Below are 15,858 nucleotides of genomic sequence, written 5' to 3'. Positions count from 1 at the left end.
GAGAGAGAGAGAGAGAGAGAGAGAGAGAGAGAGAGAGAGAGAGAGAGGGAGAGAGCAGGGTTTTCTAGAGCTAGGGAGGCAGAGAAAGGAGGATCTCTGCATCTCACTGACCAGCCACCCTAGCATACCTGATAGGTGAGTGAATACAAGGCCAGTAAAGACCCTGTCTCTAAAAAAAATATAGGAAGGAGAGAAGGAGAGAGGAGAGAGCAAGATCCAGAGGGAGGGAGGGGAGAGGGAGAAGGGAGAAACAGTCGATTGTGCTTGAGGTGTTCTCAGACCTCCACAAGTATATATATATGCACACATCCCTCCACACACATACATACAAGAAGGAAATTCAGATGAGTCTAATGTTGGAAGCTCTTGAACCTAGCTACTCAGAACAGGAAGGCTTGAATGACTTTAAACACAAACTGTGCAACTTAAAAGACCTGTATGAAATATCTATCTACCTGTTTGTCTCTGTTTGTCTCTGTCTCTGTCTGTCTCTGTCTCCATTTCTATAGGCAAATAAGTTTGTGGTAGATAACTTGCCTAGCATGCATGAGACCCTAAATTCAATGCTTAATACCATATGAATATAAACATTAGTTAAAAATAATAAATTTAACTACGAAGTTTTATAAAGATAACTGACACAATTGTATAAAGTTACTGTTTAAAAGTAAAAAATTAGTATGTTAATTTGATTTAAATCCAATGAAAATCATTACTATTCTTTTTGTGACCCTTCAATGCATTTCTGGGCCCCAAAAGTTATTTGTTTATACAAATAAATTATGTGAAACAGCAAAGAAAAACACTATTTTGAAACAAACCTGATACATTGATATAAACTATATAATGCCCTACTTTACAGAACATAGACAACTTCAGGTTCTCACTTTGCTTTAAGATGAATGACTGGAAGCAGGTTTCAATTTCTATCCTAAATGTTAACCTGATATGTATTGTTCAGTAGTACTGAGGTGACATCCTTTGCTAGAGAACAAGTCTAAGGAAGTAGAAAATTCTGTAGTTCATGAGAAATTCCCACAAGTCTATCCATCAGTACAAAATATAAAGGTATATAAACTGAAATTGTTGATATGTATGTCCATTTTTAGTTTTGTTTATGAATAGATGATTTGGTAAACTCAAAAGCAATCCAGGGTAGCCAGATAACAACCAAAGAGTAAATTATTTAAAGATAAACTTTTAATAATGGAACCAATACTGTTCATATATTTGAAACCATTCATTGAACCTGATAATGTATTTTATAAGATAAACGCTACAATTCAACAACTGCATTTTACTATCAATGATAGTAATGCTGTATTGTGACTATAGGTTGACATGAATTGGCCTATTAAAATACAGAAAACTATACTAAGTCATGAGCTAAATTTTATTAACAATAAGTCACATATATTTTCAAGTTTAAATTATAAAGATATTAGCATTCTACTGTGGCAGAGCTATAAATAAAAAAGCAATCTATGCCTTTTACCAAAGAACAGGGTCTCCTGACCCATTTTAAGTTAAACTGCTCACTTATAACTAATAAGCACATATATTCCAAATTTTAACTTCTTTTCTTCTCATTTTCTCCACTCCTATAAAAATATTTTTAATCTATGTCCAAAGAAGCACAAGTGTTTATACATTTATTTTACTAACATTGATTTTTCTACCCCATTTTGGCAAGCCAATGATTTTGAATTATGAATTTAAATTAAGGATTCACACAAGGTTTAAGTTCATGAGCCCTCGTTTTAAACTATAATTCTTTATGGTAAAATTCAGATTTAACTTGCTCAGCTCAATATCTTAAAGATTAGACTACCTTCTGTAATGTCTGCTCCGATATTGCTTTCTCATTCTTCTCTGGAGTACTCTTCTTGACCCCAGCATCTTCATGGTGTCTAAAGAGTTGTTCTGGAAGCAAAGAAATAATATATTATGGTACATCATATATTGCTGAAACACTGCACTGTCGGTTTAAGAGGAAAGGTTTGCTGGTTTTTCAATTATGAATAATCTAGTCTATTTTTCTTGTCAAGGGTTTGGCCAGAACTAAATGGTAACCTTTCTCAAGAGTTTGTTTTGTCACATAACTGCATGTCTTTGTGGTGTCCCTTTTTTTCCTGCAGTGTTAAGACTTTCAAATGTACAATAGATCTGCAGGTTAACAATGGTAGACTTTCATTCCTGTGCTCATTCTTTGTAGACTATTCCGCCTTTACCTTGAAAGCAGAATCCACTGCCTTTTTATCTGCAGCCACTACTAGTTTTGTTCTGCTGATCCTGTTCCCTGCCAGGAGGATCAGAGTGTTCACTGAACAAAGCAAACTGTAACAGAATTAGAGACTAAAACCCTAACAGCACAGGAACCTTTCCTTACAGGGCAAGGCCCTGGACTGGTGGGTTAAGCCATAAAAACCTCAACTCTAGAGGGGCTGTGGCTTCCTAGGAAGCAAGCCTATATTCAAGGGTGAAATTGCTTGACAAATCACTCCTGCAGCGGCTGGAAACTAACTACCACAGCCTTCTCAGAACGGTAGAGTCTGCAAGTAATTTACAAAGTTAAGGGAAACACTGTCATACATTTTTCATTAATATTAAAATTCACTCAAATTTATAACTGTCTTCTTTGCAGATAAGTTACAGTGATGAAGTTACCATTCTTTACTGAGCTACTGAATTATTTTAAAGTATAATATTCTTAAAGAACAAAACAGGGAACAGAGAAGAATTCCTAATGCTAAGAGGGTATACATCTGTTAGCTTACTTTTGCTTTAAAGTAAGCCAGACGACTGTAGGTCAATGTGAAACTTTGATTTATCAACAAAGAAAGAGAAAACAATATTATTCTCTGTAGAGTAGAAATCCTCCTGGTAAAAACAGTGACTAACAAGTTTGTTAGAGTGAATTAGGCATTTCTTTTGTCTTTGAAACATGACATACTCAATTAAAACTTCTGTGCTCATGAAATAAATAGAACGCTATCCTAAGGATAATAAAAGCTAGAATAGGTAGAATTTGCCTCTTGGGGAATACGTACCTTTACCTTGATAATAATCTATCAGCTCCCAAGCTTCCTTTTCTAGTCCCCTAACACCGTGGTGCTGAATTCATTTACAGCACTCTTCAGCAATATAGAAATAATATGCAAATATAATTCATCTGTTCAAGTCATTTAAATATCTCCTATAGTTCTGAGATATTTATCCTTAAAAATAACATAATAGTTCTAATAGTCACATAGCATGCAGTACTAACAACATCTGTATAGTGTTAACAATTATTTTTAACACTGAAGAATGATTTTTAAAAGAATTTCTTTGCTGTATGTGCAAGGGAAGCTGGGCAGAATGGCTGAGTATGCTCACCTGTGGATGTTGCCCAGGAAGAGTTTTCTTTCCTTTATAGCTTTTATACAAACATGGAAGCAGTTAGACTCAAATGTGGAGTGAAGCAAAAACACAGCCTAAGACACTTCAGTTCAGGCACCTCAGGATGTGGAAACTGAGGCAAGGGGACCTCACTAAGACAATGAGATTTCTCATTCTACAAGAGATTTATTTTATCATATGGTTTATGTGTAATTTTTCACTAGTATTAAAATTCATCCTGATAGATGTTCTTTCTTTCTCAGGAATTTCTTTTCTTTTTCTGTTTTTAACAACTTTTTTGATTATTAATAGCTTGTTAAAACTTGTTTTGTTTTATCGCTTGCTTCTTTTTCTTTTAATCTTCTGTTTGGCAAGGAGATAAAGCTCAAGCTCTCTCTCTCTCTCTCTCTCTCTCTCTCTCTCTCTCTCTCTCTCTCTCTCTCTCTCTCTCTCGGCTCTTTCTCTCTCTCTGAGTCTAAGTGCACTGAAATGAACAGAAAATAGATTTTTAAGAAAAAAATAAATACCACACAATCTATGAAAACTGCAGAAGGGCCACAAGGTCCAAACTTCAGTATCCTCAGCATAAGGAAAAGGGAGATGGAACTAGAAGTTGTAGAATTGTTTTAGGGGTAGAAAAATGACTTTTAGGGAATCTGAGTGTGTCTGAAGGACAGACAATGCCCAGGGACACAGGTGATGCACAGAAACTGAAGTCACAGGGAAGGTTGTCTTTCCACGTCCTCGAGTTATCGAAGAACAGATGTTGTCTTTAAAGAGAACTGTCAAATACCTTTAAGCTTGCTTTTCTATGAGTTAATCCTTCATTAAAGATGTTTTAGAGAGGGAAACCAAGTCAGAAAACATAATTCACACAGCACCCTGACCCTAGTGGCAATGTGCAAAGGAAGATCAAAACTATCTAGGTTCAAATTGCTAGCATAGCTGGGGTACAGAGTGCTCTGCACTAAGGCTGGGGAAGAAAGAAGACTGGGAGTTCTAGGTCAGCCTGCGCTATACAGAAAGACTGTCTCATGTCAAAGTGTCATGAGTTGGGCTATTGTTTCCAAGCCCTAGTTAACTGAACAATTAATCAAATTATTCTGCTTCTTACTGTTTTTATTGATTTACTGTTAGTTATTTTTATTATTTTTTATACCCTAATTTAATTATAGTAGTACATTATCTAAAAATTCTTAACATTTTTTCTGACTTTTTTCGTTTTAATCATTAAAACAAAAACATTTATGCAAGAGCTTAGTCACTTTTGATAAATTATTAACATTAAGCTTAGCACTTTTAATTTAGTTTCAACTAACTTTATTTGAAATACTTAATAGTAAAATACAATAACTGGTAAACATCCTAAAATGTGTGTTTATTATTATTTTATAATACTAGTTTGCTGTTAATTGGTATTAAATATAAAATTATTTAGCATTAAATAGGCTAAATTTTTATACTAAATGAGAAAATGCAAAAGTGTTACAGTCCAAACTGCATTAAGCCAAATGAAACAACTTTAAATAAGGATAAATAACTTTATCCTTGAATTGTATGTGTCAATTTTTACAGTATGCTAAGTATATCAATGGCTAATGCCATTAAAACTTACTTTATTTTTTATATTCTTTATGCTTTTAATGATAAGTAATACCTACTTTTTTATTTTTTCTTGATCTGTGAATCAATTTTAAAACAAACAAAAGTTCTGCAAATAATATAATTTAACAGAAAATAACGAACTGCATTCTGTGTATCTATTTTAGTAATAGAACATGTATTTTTCTGTGATCTCTAATCCTTACATGTTAATTCAGCATGGTAATTTTTAGCATGCATTTCATTTCTTTATTTTACTTTCTTTGTGCCTGTCTGAATCCACCTTCAGTTCAGTCAAGTTGCACATTTTTCTTTTTCTTTTTTTTTTTTTTTGCCAGTCTTCTTATTTGAAGTATCACAAATACTTTTTTCAAGTTGGGTTATTTATTAAATGGCTTTCTCATTATTTGCTATTAATATATTCCTTAATTCTACCACATTATTCCTTGATTTTTCTTTTTATTTAATATGAAATAGATTGTTCTCCCATACAACACACAATACAATACAGTTTCCCTCCACTCAGTACGCCTCCCCTCCTCCACCTGTCCTCCAACCCAGAGTCACCCTACTTCATTTCTCCTTCAGAAAAGAGGAGGCCTTCAAAAGACAACAGACAATCAGTACAAAACAAGACACAATAAAACACGGCAAAAGCAGAACTTGTGGGAGTGTCCAAACAATTGTTCTGATTTTTAAAATGTTTACTTCTAAGTAGATATTGCATATTCATCACAGTTCCTCATAAGCTCCTTTCTTCTCTCTCATATTACTGCTTCTTGCTTCTGTTAGTGCCCTTTGACCTTACGTTTACATACATGTCACACACATATATTCATAGATAAGACTATATGCATATATACATATATAAGACTATATATATACACATACATATATACATATATATGAGCCACAAATAAATAAAGACGTATGATGTTTGTCTAAGACTGACCTAATTTACATCTGATGTCTAGTTTCTTCCACATTCCTGCAAACAACATAACTTCACCCTTAAGGCTGGAAACAACATCAGTTGTATGTATATTCCACATTTGTCCACCCACATCCTCTGATGTTGGGCACATAAATTTCTTCCCTAACTTATCTACTATGCGCTGTGTTACAATAAGCACTGATACATAACAAAGTATCTCCAGGATGTTCACATGGAATTGTGAGAGCTCGAGTTTTCCTTTTCTTTCTTCAGTTGAGTCTTTCTCATTGCTCAAATATCCATCTACTCGTGTTTTTATTTTCAGAACGATACAGTTATTTTGAACAATAAATCAATAAACTCTTCAGGATCCCAATTGTTAAAGAGGAAGTGGGAATATGTTTCAGTAGGAAGAAATAGAAAATATCCTGACAAGAAAAGACAAAATGAAAACAAGAAACCATGCTTCCAAAGCTAGAGGAGTGAGTACATATTTTGATGGAAAAATAAAAGTGTAAACTAAAAATGTTAAAATATTGGCTTTGGAAAATCTCTAACAATATATTTAAGGCTGAGTCAATAATGACGACTGAGAAAAAGTCAGAGGAGTTCATTAGAAACAGTCACCAGGTGTGGTGACAACAGCTGGGTAGCAGAAGCTAGAAGGAATCTTGCTTCTTCCACTGAGATACTGACGTTTCACAGAAAATACAACTGTCTTCACTTTCAATATAGGAACAATCTTATATCAGTAACATAGGTGCATTCCACATCATGAGACAGTCTGACAGTGGTTGGCACATTTGAAATGAACAAAGCTTCCTCCTAAGTTTAAGATGGAAGCTCCATAAAATTAGAACTAAGTATTTTCAAAGTCTTATAATAGGACACACAAAGTGAATCACCAATGTTAAACACAATTATAATATTATGAACAAGTGTAACTAGGAAAACTATTTCAATGAACAATAAAACTAATTCTCTTTTACTCTGGTCAAATATTTGTTTACATTAAATTAATTAAATTAGATTAGATTAAATTAAAAGAGGGAGAGGCAAGTGTGTTTGTGAAGGCTCACGGTCCATGTGTGAGAATCAGAAGAAGGCACTGAGGACTCCACCGGCTTCCTCCACCTTTGCCTTTACTTGGGGTCTGGGTTGGACTAAGCTCCTCAGGCTTATGCATCACAGCACTGGCCGCTGGGCAATCTCACATGTGCTATTTAAAGGTTTAAGAAACTGTCAGCCTGTTCGAAGTGAGATATTTAGGAATTCATTGTATTTGAATTTTTTCATGATTTATAAAACTTGTGTTATAAATCAGCAAAATGGTATGAAAAGTGAGAAATTAAGATTCTTAAATTGAAACAAAAATTAGATAATAAGCTGAAAGATTTATTTTAGTTAAAAACTTACCTTCTCTTTTTTCTGCCATGCACCTGTTCAATTCCTGTATTGTTGTTTTATCAATAGACATATGCATTTTAAGCTCATCCAATTCATCCTGAAGATTCATCCTATGAAAATTTGAACAATTAACAATTACATAAAATGTGTAAGTTAATGAACAGTACAGTTTTTAAAAAGTAGCAAAGACAACTGAAAAGTAGGAAATGGTAAGTTAAAAACAAAAATATAGTAATTTCATATATTCAATAATTTTTATCCAGAATAAAAATTGATTTCTATGAAGGTAGTTTTTTGGAAAAACTATCAACTGCATTACAACAAATATGCCAAATACATAAAATATAAACTTTAATTTTTAAATTTTTGGTATTTTTATATATTTATATATTTCAATTTCAAATATTTATATTTTATGTACATATTTATTTAAATATTTGTATATTTATATATAAATGTATATTTATTATTATATCTACTATTAAATTATATAGTATATTATTAAATTTATATAATGATATAGATAAATAAATAAATATACTTCTATTTCAAATTTTAAATTTATAAATTTCAATATATAGCCTGAACTTTGAATTCACAATTTTGTCTTGTCTTTCTATGCTGGAATTATTAGCACATAACATCATGACCAGCTAAAGAACTATTTGTGTGTGGGAAGGGTGTAATAAGTGGGTACAAGGCAACACTAGAACAGAGACCACAAGAGGGAGAAATGTGCTGGGGAGAGGAGGGAGTGAGGGAGAGAGAAGGAGGACAGGCAGTAGCATACATGTGACACGACCATGGACAGGAAGCTACAGGCAGGGAAGGGGTAGAAGGGTCCAATTGGTGAGCAAGAGTGGCAGAAGGGGAAGGGAAGCAGATCTACAAAGAGGATTCACTAATTTCTGTCTGAAAATGTCATAATGAAGTCTAGCACATGGCCCTCTAGTTAATCTTATTAAGCATCATCTTCCAGGATCTAGAAAGACAGCTTAGTCAGTAAAGTGTTTGCTGTACAATCAAGGGGATCCGCCTTCTATTTCTCACACAGTGTAAAGAGTGTAAAGAGGGTAGTGTGTGTTTGTAACACTTGTACTGGAAAGGCAGACACAGGAGGATGCCCGGGACTCACTGGCCAGCCACTCCAACCCCTGAAAAATCCTGTTTCCGCAGTATGAGTCAACATGACACAAGGGGAAAAACAAAACAAGAACAAAAAACAAAACAAAAAAACAAAAAACAAAACAACAACAACAAAAATCTCAAAAAAGCATGGTGGAACATTAGAGTATGAGAATCTGTCCTGTAAATCAAACCAAGGACTGACTGATGCCTCCCAAGACATCATCAAGAGAAAGTCGCTTAAGGAAGCCACTGTTAAAGTATTAAGGATGATGATCCCAGCACACAAATAAATGAAACAAGGAAATGCACGATCTGAAAGAGACTAGAGAGTCACAGAGGAGATGAGAAACTTTTCTCTATAGTCCCAGAAACAGATTGGGTCAAGATGAAGTAAAAATAACAGAGCTTGAAGACAGACTTTTTGAATTGTTGATGTCAGAAAGAAACCTCTGACAGTAAGGGAAGTTAAAACAGCTTGAAGAGAAAAATGTGAGAGCTTTTGAATACCCTTAAAAATTATATGTTCTGGAAGGAAAAAAACTACAGGTTGGGATCATAGAAAACATGTTCAATAAGATAACAGCATAAAACTTTCCGGATCCTGAGGAAGACACAGACATCCCACTATAAGAAACATTTAGAACTTCAAATACGTATTGGTGTGTTTTATAAAGCCAAGGAAATGTTTTATTTGGGGACATAGGAAGGGGAGTTGAGAAGGAAGTAGAGGCAGAGAAAGAGAGGAGGCAGAGAAGAAGGAGAGAGAGAAAGAGAAGAGGAGGCAGGCCGGGAACAAAAGAAGAGGGGAGAGAGGGAAGGGGAGACAGGTAGAAGGGCATTAGTGAGAGAAAGGAGTCATAGAGTCAGAGAGAGTCAGATAGGCCGAACAGTCCCTTTTTATAGCAAACTAGACCTATCTGGCTGTTGGTAGGTAACTGCTGGGCAGAGCTTAGAAGGAATGTCAACACATAAGACCATAGAAGTCTGTCACCATGACATAGTGTAGTTATGTTGTTAAAGTATAGGACAAAGAAGAAACATTACAATCTTCAAAAGCATAGCAGATAAAGGCATTAGACCATGGCATTTTTCTCTGAAGGAACTCTAAATACAAGAACAGCACTGAGTCATGTATTTTGGGTTCTGAAAGCAAATAACTTCATCCAAGACTGTTGTATCCAGCAGGTTTTGCTCCAAGTAAGGAACTTCCAGGATAAGAAAAAAGCAAGGGAGCTCATGGTCACTAGACCAGAATTACAAAAGATCCTTAAGAGAATCATATTCAGAAGAAAAATTCAGTAAATACCATCATTAAGAACATGAATAAATCCCACTAGAAAAAGATATGATATTGAGAAATAAGAAATGCTACTAATAAAGAAAACCATCAAATTTACAAGGTAAACAAGGAAACATACCCAGAGCTACTTGAAAATCAGAACAAAATGGAAAATGTATATGCCAAATAAGAGAACAGCACATACTTTTATAAAAATGAAACACCTCCAGATGTTAAAAGGAGGTTTAGGCCCCAGTGTAAGAGTGGGTAACTTTTAATAGGAAGAATAGCAGAAGTCTTAAGGCAGCCAAAGATTCCTAAGCATAATATACTGGCTGCAGAATAGTAGCGCATAACAGCTCTGTGGTGGTTTAAAAGAGAATGACCACATCAGTTAATACATTTGAATACTTGTCCCCAGTTGGTGGAACTGTTTGGGAAGCATGAGGAAATATGCTGTTGATGAAGGAGGTGTGTCACTGGGGGTAGGATTAAGGTTTCAAAGACTTGTGCCATTCCTAGTGTGCTCCCTGCCTCCTGTCTGTGGTTTTAGATGTGAGCTCTCAGTGGTTCCTACTGCCATGCCTTTGCTCAGTCCTCATGGACTCTAATGCTCTGGAATGGTAAGCTTGATTAAGTGCTCTCCTTTGTTAAAATAAACACACACACACACACACACACACACACATACACACACACACATACACACACACATACAGACACTCACACACATGTAGGTGCACACATATTCACTGACACCCTTACAGAGATGTGTACCTAGACATGCATGAACAGAACACACTCCTGTTCATACTTATTCCCACAGATCATGAATCGAGTTGTTCAACTACATTTTAACACACCTGAAAGAACTACATTGTATTAAAGAAATGTCTAAACAAAACTGTATTATGGTATTTTCATTGCTTCATTTGAAAAAGCTGTACAACACATTGCATATATCATAAGAATATTCTATCTACAAGTGTGAATATCAAATTTAATAATTAAATGAGTAAAAGTCTAACATTGTTTTGTTGTAACTAATATAGGTTTTATTTTGAATATACGACAATGTACATTTACACCAAATTGTTATGCTAGACAAGACATAGCCATCAGCAGGTGGTGGCCGGGGGGATGAATCCTTCCTTCATAGTCAGCTCTGGACTCCATCATCCACCTCCCCAGGAAACACATGAAAAGCAAAGTATCACAATTTTTCGTTCACAAGATTCAAACTACCTCAGGAAAAGGAAGAGGTGGAAGTATCAGAGTTTTCCCAAAGCCCAGTAATGACAAACTAGTACCCCTGCTCAAAAGAACAGACATATTTTAATATTAATATTAATATGCCATCTTGGGAACAGCTGAGAAAGAAACATTCCAGACATTCAGTGATGTGTTTGTGTGTCAATTTGACAAGAGGTCACTTGTCCTGGCTACTTCTATGTCAGCTTGACAAAAGCTACAGTCCTTTGGGAAGGGGAATGCCAGTTAAGCAAATGTGTGGGCCAGCACATGGGACATGCTCTTGATTACAGATTGTTGTGGAAGAGCCTAGCTTACTGTGGGCAATGCCACCTGTGGACCTAGGTGAAGTATGGCAGGCTGAACAAATCATGAGAAGCAAGCCAGTACAGTATTTCTCAAGGATCTCACTTCATTCCTACCTTGAGTTCCTGCCTTGAGATTTCATTTGATGATCCCTGTGTTGTGAAAGTGTAAACAAAATTAACCTCTTCCTCCTCAAGCAGCTTTTGGTCATGGTGTTTTATCACAGCAATAGAAACTCCAAGAGACTGAAAACCTTCATTTCTTCAGGAAGCTTTTTGTAGAACTTCATTCATGAGAATGTCCATTTTGCTTTTATATCAAAGCAAATGATTTCCAAGATTCTTCTAAATTCCCAAATTTATACTCATACAAGGGAATCATGAGGGCAGTTCACACTGAGTGTAACTCCTGAGCCATCTTTCGAAGTCATGAAAAATTCTTAAGAAAAAAAAAATCTCTATTTTCCCTCAGGATAATTCTTTAAATAATTAAATTTACACTTTGATGTCCATATGTGTAGCTTTTGTTTAAATAAACATATACAAACATATATAAGGGTTTAAAATTTTTAGGTCCCATAAATACAATGGCATCCTCTCAGGAAGATTACAAACAGGAAGACTATACAAAGACACAGGTCCAGTTAAGCACACAGTGATTAGGTTCAGATGAGGATTCTTATTTGCTTAGCTGATAACACAACATACTGAAGCAGTATGGCTCGATAGGGAAAAATCAAATACACTTCTTGTCAGCTCTGGATGCAGAGTAATCTGAAAGACACTTGTAGAAAAACTTGTCCTGGTAACATAAAACATTCCATTCAAAGAACAGGAAGATAAACATTAGTTACTTAACCATCACCACGTATGACTTCATGCTATGCACAGCGAGCCCTAAAAAGTATAAGTAATACAAAGCATTTTCTATGCCCTCAGCACAGAGAATGGGAAACCATCATCAGAAGGCTATCTGAAAAATCCTGAAGGATTTTAAATTAAAAAACCTACATCAGATAAAGATAATCTGCTTGGCTGAACTTCAGACTGCCTCCTGAATATTCTCGTAGACTTGCCATGCATTTAATAAACCTGGTATTAGATTTATACCCTGCTGGTGCTGCTTGGCAGAAGCCTTTCTGCCCCATTCTTCCTCACCCTCCACTACTCCTCAGCACCTGGGGTTGTCTTTAGTAAACATTCCATTAGGTCTGTTTAGCTACTCCCTATCACTGTGATGCTTTCTCTTAGTAACTCTCCATCCAGTGATTCCACTCTGCTCTTCACTTGTTACTTCTCCTCTCCCCGGCCTGCATATGAGGCTGAAACTAATCTTTTTTCCCCACTGTAGAACCTTAGTCATATCCATAGAGATTGTGTTGAATCAATTCTTCCCCATTACACTTCAACAAATATCACAGAATGTTTTTTCTTTCAAACTTACTTATTTCAGAGAAAAAAATAAGAGGAGCTAGGAAATATTTTGAACTTATCAAAAATTAATGCATAGTATTTCAGAATTTGCAAGGTACAGATGAAACAATTCTTAGACAAATAGTGAGAGCATTACTGTACTTTTAACAACAAAGAAGAAAAGTCTGCAAGACCGCAAGCTTCCCACAAAAGACACTGAAACCAAAATCAAACTGAGAACAACTCACATGAATATTTGCAATCGAAATGTTGTCTTTCACAAGACATAGGTATTTTCCTCTTTATTTTTTTTACAGAATTTATTATCCGTATTAAATTCTCCACATAGTAATTATCCGATGTTATGGATATTAGTCCTTTCCTGGACATTTCCCCACAGACGCCTCTCACTCCAAAGTAGTGGCTTTTGAAATTTTTGAAAAATTCACTTAATGGTATCTTCCAATGAGTATGGTATCTTCCTGATTTTCATACAGTTCACCTTAACTTTTAGTTCATTTTAATTATTCCACATAGAAACCTGAACTTACCACAGGTCACAAAGACATTCTCCTATATGCTTCTCTAAACGTTTCATTGCTTACCCCTGAAAATTTACAGTTGCATTAAATCAAGAGTTGACTTTGGAGTATGTTGTGAGGTAAGTCATCCAACTCATAAAAATAGAACTATTTAATTGAATTTGTTGGTAACATTAACCATATAGTAACGTACTATTTATTATTTCCAACCATTCTTAGTTATAAAAAACAGTTACATATTTACTGACATGCAAATTTTGTTTAATATCTGTAACTCCAATGGGATTTTTGAGTATATAAAATGATTGAAATTATATTATATAAAAAGTGTTAAAAATGTAAAAAAAAAACAACTAATAGCCAGACTTTAAAAAATATCATATTAATTTATCTTTATTATTTTTGTAAAAATGCAAAATGAGCTATAAACACTATTATCCGATCAAATATTATATCACTTTATGAAATTAGTAATTATCTTAATTGGTCATTACCATTAGCAATGATAAAATGGTACAGCAAATACTTTGAAAACAGCTCAGAAGCTGCTCAAAAAAATTAAATACAAAATTATTAAAGCCATGAATGGTGGCACATTCCTGTAATTCCAGCTTTTTATGAGAGGCATGATGATCAAAAGTTCTGGACCTCTCTGATCAAAATAGCAAGTCTCTGTCTCAAAAAGGAAAGAAGGAAGGAAGGGAGGGAGGGAAGGAGGAAAGAAGTTAGAAAGGAAGAAAGGAAGGAAGAAAGAAAATTATTATGTGATTCAATAAGTGTATTCTATTATTCTATTCTATTCTATTCCATTCCATTCCATTCCATTCCATTCCCTCCCCTCCCCTCCCCTCCCCATCCCCATCCCCATCCCCATCCCCATCCCCATCCCCATCCCCATCCCATCCCATCCCATCCCATTCTACTTTAGGAAAATAGATATCCCCATCCAAAAGACCAGAAAATCAAATATCCAATTGTCCACCAATGGGTGAATGTATAAACAAAATAAAAAACAATATTTGTATATATCATATTGTAGATTAGTCTTCAAAATATAATGCTAAAAAGGCAGATACAAATGTTAAATATAGAATGGTCTTGTTTGTATGAAGCACTGAGAATAGGCAAACCCACAGAGAAGAAAGGGGATGTGTTTGGTAGGAGTGGGAGGAAGCAACAGAGAAAAACAACGGTAACTTAATGTGCCTGAGGTCTCCTTTGGAGATCATAAAATCACTTTGGAATTAAAGATCACAGTTTTAGGCTTCATGAATATACTAAATAGTGCCAAGTCATGTGCTGTGAAATAGCTCTTGCGGAACAAACATGAGGACCTGATCCGGCTCCTGTGCCTGTAATTTCAGTGCTCAGAGGAGTGAAGACAGAAAAACCTCTCAGGGTTTTCTGGATGCCAGTCTACCTCCAGGTTCAGTGAAAGACATGTCTCAAGTGAATGAGGTGGAGCGTGACATAGCAGGACCCCAAACACCTTCCTTTGGCTGCATTCACACCTGCAGTATAGCTACTTCCTTTACAGTGACACAATACACTCCATTTTTGAGGCCAGCTCCTTAAGACACGTACTTAAACAATTCATAGCTTCAGGACTCAACTGTCCAGATCCTCTAGGACCCTCCATACCCAATCTTATATAAGCTGTAAGGATTGCTTGAAAGATAGGTTCAAAGTAGTCAAGTTGCCTGGGAGGTGCAGAAACTAGCCCAGAGGAGACACCCGGATGAGGCTTACACCAACTGAGCTGTGTGGAAAAAACACTTTCCCTATAGAATGGCCTGAAAATTGTGCTGTGTGCTCCAGGATTGCAACAGTTGTGAGCCATCGCCCAATGCTGGGTGGTTTTTTGGCAATTCATCTCTTTTTAAGTCATTTCTGCCCCCATAAGCAGCTCTTCATCAATATTCCTGTAAGCAAACCCAATAAAACTCAGTAGCCCACCAAGTTGGACTTTCATATTATTCTTACTTTGGACTGAGGTCTTCTAGGATAACTAGATATTTGGTCATGTCATCTCAGGAATAGTGTCACACGACACCACCAAAACACAGTATGTGCAAAAACCACCCACGTGCATATACACCACACTCACACATATCCATATGTAGAAACATACATTCATTCATAAAAATACATAAATAAAACAAGTCTAAATTATCATTAATTTATATATTAGTGGTTAGCTAAAAATGTTTCATAAAAATATGTCATTATCTGAAGATAGTGTTTTCAAAGAATTTTATTCTTACCATGTTAGAAAAATGAAGTCTTAAACCTTCACTTCTCTCATATGTACATGCGGGCGCACATGTGTGTGCATGTGCACACACATACACACACACACATGTACAATCAAGAAAACCAAAAATATTATTTGCAGGGGGAATAATGGTTGAGTTTCCAGATACTCAGTATTATTAGCTTAAGCAATTATTACTAAATTTTATAAAACATTCAAAGTGTGGCTTACTATTCTTAACTCTTAACCCTCAATACAAAGCAGTACTGTAACTTTTTATGTACTATACTTTCTTTCTAGATAATAATGAAAACTGACCAAAAGACTCTTAAAATAAAAATTATATGTAACTATAATATAGG

At 35.2% G+C, this 15,858-nt stretch overlaps 1 protein-coding gene across 2 annotated transcripts in view; it reads right to left on the bottom strand.

Moving 5' to 3' along the window:
• Cntln (centlein) overlaps window positions 1–15,858 on the bottom strand; it is a 265,324-nt gene that overhangs the window by 93,981 nt on the left and 155,485 nt on the right. For both annotated transcript variants that reach the window (XM_028753632.1, XM_028753633.1), the window contains exons 13-14: window positions 7,334–7,434; window positions 1,832–1,923 (exon numbers count right to left, since the gene is read on the bottom strand). In XM_028753632.1, coding sequence (XP_028609465.1) covers window positions 1,832–1,923; window positions 7,334–7,434 — 193 coding nt within the window. The remainder of the gene's footprint in view (window positions 1–1,831; window positions 1,924–7,333; window positions 7,435–15,858) is intronic.

The sequence above is a fragment of the Grammomys surdaster genome, unplaced genomic scaffold, assembly GCF_004785775.1.
Source record: "Grammomys surdaster isolate TR1022 unplaced genomic scaffold, NIH_TR_1.0 125951, whole genome shotgun sequence".
Classification (NCBI taxonomy): Eukaryota; Metazoa; Chordata; class Mammalia; order Rodentia; family Muridae; genus Grammomys; species Grammomys surdaster.
Note: the sequence above shows the minus strand (reverse complement) of the source record. Positions and strands in the feature narration are given on the sequence as shown.